This window comes from Phalaenopsis equestris, unplaced genomic scaffold (assembly GCF_001263595.1).
Source record: "Phalaenopsis equestris unplaced genomic scaffold, ASM126359v1 Scaffold000075, whole genome shotgun sequence".
NCBI classification, from domain to species: domain Eukaryota; kingdom Viridiplantae; phylum Streptophyta; class Magnoliopsida; order Asparagales; family Orchidaceae; genus Phalaenopsis; species Phalaenopsis equestris.
In genome coordinates this window covers 73,492-80,514 of record NW_018164517.1, presented here as the reverse complement: position 1 = coordinate 80,514, position 7,023 = coordinate 73,492, and the positions used below count along the sequence as shown (strand labels likewise).

General features: G+C 35.2%; 1 protein-coding gene across 5 annotated transcripts in view; it reads right to left on the bottom strand.

The window, feature by feature from the left end:
- The window catches only part of LOC110019734 (protein STICHEL-like 2), a 56,206-nt gene extending 51,290 nt beyond the window's left edge, over positions 1-4,916 (bottom strand). The window contains exons 1-3 of one of the 5 annotated variants that reach the window (XM_020717528.1): positions 4,255-4,916; positions 2,567-4,122; positions 2,221-2,440 (exon numbers count right to left, since the gene is read on the bottom strand). In XM_020717528.1, coding sequence (XP_020573187.1) covers positions 2,221-2,440; positions 2,567-4,051 — 1,705 coding nt within the window. In that variant the 5' untranslated portion in view covers positions 4,052-4,122; positions 4,255-4,916. The remainder of the gene's footprint in view (positions 1-2,220; positions 2,441-2,566; positions 4,123-4,254) is intronic. The other 4 variants (XM_020717529.1, XM_020717531.1, XM_020717532.1 and 1 more) reach the window with 4 other exon arrangements.
- Positions 4,917-7,023: the final 2,107 nt, after the last annotated feature.

Here is a 7,023-nt window from a genome sequence, read left to right as displayed (position 1 = left end):
TTGTTCAAAGCGATGGTGATATAGATGGGGATGTTAATAGTAGAATTCAAGTTGGTTGGTTGAAGTGGAGGAATGCTTCGGGCCTTTTGTGTGATAGAAAAGTACGGCTAAGACTGAAAGGAAAATTTTATAAGATGGTGGTGAGACCTGCAATGCTCTATGGCGCTGAATGTTGGCCTTTAAAAGAGAAGCATAATAATAAGTTAAGTGTTGCCGAGATGAGAATGATTAGGTGGATGAGTGGCTTTACACTTAGAGACAAAATGCGGAATGAATATATTCGTGATAGGGTTGGTGTAGCTCCTGTGACAGACAAAATTAGAGAAAGTCGTCTTAGATGGTTTGGTCATATTAAACGTCGACCATTAGATGATCCGATTAGGAGAGTAGATGTTTTAAATTCGACTTGTGTTAAGAAAGGCAGAGGTAGACCTAGGAAGACTTGGGCTTATTGTATTAAAAATGATCTTAATTTACTAGAACTAAATGAAAATATGACACTAAATAGGACGCAATGGAGAAAAAGGATTCATGTAGCCGACCCCACGTAGTGGGATTAAGGCTTTGTTGTTGTTGTTGTTGTAAGTCCTTTCTAATTGTTGTTTCAGACGAGTCAATCATCATTGAGCCAAACAGTGATGTGATCGAGTCATTGAAGCAAGCTCAAGTCAAATGAATCATGTTTCGTGTTATTGATCGAGTCCCCGAGCAATTTTACAACTAAAGCCCATTTGATTAAAACTAAACCAATCATGCTAGTTGACTTTGGCCTTTTAGGATGCCACATGCAAGAAAAAGATTCAATTATTGACAGGTAGATAAGATTGGAAAGAAGACAACGAAAAAAATATACCCAAAAACTCATTTACATACAATCTTTCTCTTGTAAGTTAAAGGATTGTTTTTTTGTTCTAGGCAAATCTCTACAAACAATTATTTCAGGCAATATACTAACAATGCAGGATAACTGCAAACTATCATAAGATAAATACATATTAAATCCAAATGCTGAAGAATGGAGACAACATCAATGATTCTGCAAATTCCTTCCAATAAGATAACAAGCATAATGAGAAACCTTGATGATTGTTGTAGCTATGTCAAACAGCAAAAGACTAACCTTAGAAGAAAATAAACAGGATAATAAGCTTTGAGAATAATCTAAATTGTAGATGCAAACAAAACTAGTGGCGGAGTCAAGGATAACTGAAGTCAACCTCTACAAACAATCCTTTGTGGTGTTGATCTACTTTCTTGCTTGGAATTCTTTCTCTAAGGGCCATAAACCACACATTAAAGAAACCTTTCACTTGGAGCGAAATACCACATGATAAGGAATAATATATTCAAAAAAATAATAATTTTAATTCAATAATCTCATAAAGCACAAAATAACACATATAAGAATACTAATTATGGAAAAGAGCGAGAGTAACCCAAGTGGTGGTAGTAAAAAAATAACAAGAGGTGGTAGGGTAGGAAAGAGACAACATTCATTGAATAAAGAGAAATTGAGTGGAGTTTGAAAACTCTTTGTTGTTTTTAAATGGTTTTGAAGTAACTATCAAAAAAGGGTCATAAAAGAAAAATGTTTCCCAAGTATAATAATGGCTTGTCATATTTATTTTTTGGGTGGGGGGGGGGGGGGGTTCAGGAAAACTGAAGATGACAATCAGTTGGTGAGATGGACATCAAATATAGAGGTAGTGGTCAAACTAAAGTTATAATCAGTTCTACGGAATGATTACGATAGCTCAAGCACATAGCTAGCAATAAATGAGTCACATGACTCATACAACTTATGAATCACACGAAAATTGAAGACACTGAACTAAAATAAAACTTCTATACATAAAAAACTCATAAACAATAACACGAGGGTCACCATACATATGATTTTAAAAAGGAAAGTGCATCGAGTTCCTTGATTATATATAATCTAAACTCATGACATACTAATCTAATGCATCCTGCTTCAACAAAGCAAGAGAAAAAAATTCATGAACTAAACAAAGCTTTAATAAACCATATAAGAGTGCCAGTAAATTAAGCTAAAGCAGATAATAGCCAAGCTGTTTACAACATCCAACCAAAAAAAAAAAAACCAAACCAGAAAAGAAAATCAATTCATCTAGCGAAGCACATAGTTGTTCATGCTATTGAATTATATGAGCATTAAATTTATTCAAAAAAAAAATATAGGATAAAAATGAATCTTACTAGCATGTTTTCCTAAGAATTTTCTGCTAGAATTGGTAAATTCTGATTGGCATTTTCCAGAAAGAATGTCCATAATGAGATTTGCAAGTTGTGATATCAGTTGCATAGGATCAATCCTTGACATCATAAGATCCCTAGCCCTTCTAACAGTGTTACTAGTATCAGCAGATAATGCTAGATCAAGCAAATCAAGCAAGTCTTCATCTGAAGTAATCCCAATCTGCAACAAACAATTAGAAGAAAACTAATTTTAGTACATTGCAAATAAAGCAAATCTATGCACATATTGACATGAAAGAATTATGAGAATTCACCCATGTGAACAAAAATGATATAGAAAACCCACAAGCTCATGAGCCAAAGATAGCGTAATTTTTTTCCCAAGCAATGCTAACTGATCAAGCATTGTTTCTGCATCTTGAAGGGAACCATTAGCTCTATTAGAAATAAAAGTCAATGCATCCTCATCAATTATAAAACCCTCTTCCATACAAATTTTTTGCAACCTACAAATAATGTCATCCTCCTTTATTCTTGGAAAGTGGTACCTCTGACACAGAGACATTGAAGTGTGATGAAGACTATCAGGTTTGGATGTAATCATAACAAAAACAGTATGTCTTGAAAGCTCTTCAACATTATTCAAAATGGCAGACCATATCTCCCCTCTTAGAAAATGGCATTCCTCAATAATGAATACTCTAAATTGTGACGTAAATGGAACAAGAGAAGCACCCTTTAATAATGCCTTTATCCTATCTTTATGATTTAACTTTGTAGCACATAGTTCCTTGGCATCTCTACTTCTCCCAGAGAATAAAAAGACACATTCCTGACAAGAACCACATGGCCTATGGTCCGCAACGGATAGGCAATTTAATGCCGCAGCAAAAATCCTTGCAGTAGAAGTTTTACCAGTTCCTCTAGGACCATGAAAAAGATAGAAAGGAGCAACTCTTCCCTTTTTTATGGAATGCATGAGGGATTCAGTAACTACGTTCAGTCCGACCAACTCATTGAAAGACCTTGGCTGAAACTTTTGGCTTAAGCTTTTTGCACTCTCTGGAATTAAAGCTATGTCACCATCAGCCCTGTCCTTCAGTTCAGCAGATAGCAAGGGCAGCTCTTGGCCCTCAATACCAAAAGAGAGTGTTGAATCCTTACGCTTTGGTGTTCTAGACCAACAATAACTAATTCCACAACCACCATAATTTGAATTCACAACAACAGCATCATCGATATTTGAAAGCCCCATAGTGCTCCTACTTGATAAGTTAGTATGATAGCCACATATTGACAAGCAAGGGCTTCCCACCTCTCTCATACCTAAATCGTCCATCACATTACTTGTCCTTCTGCCACCACCATATCCAGGCTTTTTTACTCTTGATCTGCTAATTTCCTCTAGGACATCTAAATTTGTCTCACTACATGAATCTACTTCCTCTTCCAACTGGTTCGACGTAGCCCTTACATGTTCTAATGGCTTTTTATTACCATCCAGGAGGGACTGAGGAACCGCCATAGCCAGTTCAGATTGTGAGTTTTTAATTCTAGTAATTGAAGATTTTTTGGAGGTAGTATTTTTCTTGTCTATAACTTTTGAAATATGTTCCAACCCAGAGTTGCTTCGAGGTCGGTTTCTATCCAATTTGTCAAAATCTACATATGTACCAGAACTGGAATTCACCTCCCAGTTCACACTATCAAATGCTGTAGCAAATTTGCTCATCGAATTTGTCGATGGATCCCTCAGCGACCGAACCCTCTTGAGAGTAACTAGAGCTTTTGAAATTGTAGCATCCACAGAATGCCGCCTGCCTTCATCCATTTCATTCAAGCTAAAATGTATTGATTTACATATTAGCTATGCCGTCCAAAATTTTGGTACTTTCTGCTCTACTGTACAAATAATAAGCAATAAAAGGGCAAAATGCTTTATTGCAACAGTAACACAAAAACTAAGGAAGAAATTAATTTAGTGCCTGGTAAATAACAATAAATCCAACATCACAAATTTAAAGGAGCGCAGACCACATTAACAATGCAGAAATGATCCAGGAACAAGATAGGTTACGTGAGCATGATAGCAGCAGAGCATTTTTTTCTGACAAAATTGAAGGAAAAAAAAACATCAATCATTTAAAAGAGATAGATAACACACTTGGATCACTGAAACACGAACTAAAGGGAGAGTTTTCTTCCCAAAAGCATGAAGAAATTTTCAAGAACAGCGCAGGAACAAAAGCAGCAAAAACAGGAACACAATTTGGCAACGAGCAATCCTTCAACGCTGCCCACACAACAAATTGTAGCCACTTCAAAACCCTAATCCAAATATGAAGCCAAGAAGAGGGCAAAAGTGGTATAGGAAGACCCCGGGAAAATTGCGCGAAATTTAGTCAGCATATGAAGCGGCATTAATTGGGCCTGCGGAGCAGCTGCCAGTACTGCTCCGAGCCAGATGCTCTCATTGGAAGCAGCGCCGGCGGACGGCACTTTCGTAATTATAGAGTAGGTCGAGGGGCGTAAGTCTGCGCGCCAAAAAGCTGCGCAAGTTGTCGGAGAGAGAGATGACGACCAACGGAAACGGGAACTGCAACCATATTCAAATATCGGCACGGCCATCGCGCTCATTAATGAAGGACTTCTAGGTCGGGGGCCCATTTCTTCAGGAAATTTTGAAATGTCACGTGTTGTTGGATAGTCTTTGCTGCATGCATTAACTCGACAATAAAATATAAGCTCTCATGAATAGAAAATGTGTTATTATTTTTAGTCAATAGAATAAATGACTGACCATAATAATCCTACACGGCTTAAAAATTTGAGCTTCATGCAGTTCAAATCATCTTATAAAAAATATTACATCAGGACTCCGCATAACTCATGCGGAGTCTAATGAAATTACGTCGTGGAGGTGATCGGCCTAATAACACAAGGAAATATTCCTCTCGTATTATTCCATATTATTCAGGTGTTATTGTATGTTATTCAGGTATTATTGTGTGTTATTCATGTGTTATTCATGTGTTATTGTGTTATTATAACGCTGTGAAATTCTCAAAACACAATAACACCTGAATAACATACAATAACACTTGAATAATACAGAATAACACGAGGGGAATATTCGCTTGTGTTACCGGGTCGATCACCTCTACGGCATAATTTCATTGGACTCTGCACGTAACTCTACGTGCGGATTCCTAATGTAATATTTTTTCATCATCTTAAGTTGGATTTGATTTAAAAATTTTGATTCATTTAATTTCTTGAGTTGGATTCAAGTAGACTCCTCAACTTGTATATTTTCTTATCAATTCATATTTACCATTTAATAAGAGTTTAAGACGTTGTCAATCATATATTTATTTGTCCAATTTGTATTTTTTTTTCATTTATATATGTTTAAAAATATGTTAAACGTGTTATTTGACCTATTTTTTAGATTAGCTGTTTGGTAGGTAAGTTGGATTTATGCATCATTCTTCAACTCGTTTAGTAAACGGAATGGTTAGGTTTATGCGAAATTGGGTTTCAAATTAAGGCCAAATCTAAATCCAGCCCATGAACTCATATTTACTCGCTTACATTACATGCTTCATAATAACAATGATTGAAGAAATATGTTATGATTGAAATCCTACTTCATAGTTCAAAGCAATAAGATTGTCTGGAAAACCAATTGAATAAGGGCAACTCCACTCGACTCTCTCTAGTCGACCCACATCAGTCTTCTCTCTCTAGTTTGTCGTTATTTGTCCCTCTCTAGTTCGCCAGTCGGCCCTCTCCAGTTGGCCGCTCGGACCTCTCAAGTTGTTTTTCAGTTGGCCCTCATCAGTCAGCCTTCTCTAGTTGATCATTAGTCGACTCTCTTAAGTTGGTCCTCTCCACTCGACCATCTCTAATCGGCCCTCTCTGGTTAACCATCTCTAGTTGAATCCATAAAACTAGGGGTATAATTTTAATTTTATAATAATTCTTCTCATATAAATAATGGAGCACTATTTGTAGAATAGGTTGGAAACCTAAAAAAAATATTGTATTCTAAGAATGCTCAAATATCTCTCTCCTTATTTAAGCTATATTCTATGGTATGATTTACAGACAAATCTAGGGTTCAATATTATTATTTCATTTATTAGAGAAATATGTCTTAAATTTTTTTCTAATAAGCATACCCTAAATTCCTTATGTCATTGCTATAGAAAAAAATGTCAGCTCTTTCAAACATAGCCCCCTCTCTTTCATTCTTAAACTTTACATACTTCAATATTTCATCACTCGAGATGATAAAACAACAATGATGATGAATTTCATCTTCTCTCCTTTCAAATGTAACTTCTACAAATATGGGTATTATTTTTTTAATCCATATTGTGTTTTATAAATTAGATCATTTTGATGGAGCTCCTACAAAATTTTAGATGTCAAATCAAGTTTTATTTTCTGAGCCTTCTTATAATAATTGTCTTGACCCTATTTCAAATTATAATAAAATTCATCTTCAAAATATGTTTAAACCATAATCAATTATTGTTCAAATATATTCAAATAAATTTGCATCTATTATCTTATTTAATTCTTCAAAACTAGTTTAATCATATCAGAGCATTATTTTAACCATGATCAAATAGCTGATGCGGGCGGTCGACTAGCACTAATAGTAAATATGTAGTTCAAATCTAATAAAAATAAATTCAGTATAAATAATTTTATCTTTTAAAATCTCTAAGCTACCAAACTCGTAATAATAATTCAAGTATATGTATTGCTCAAGAAATAAAATGCTATAATGGA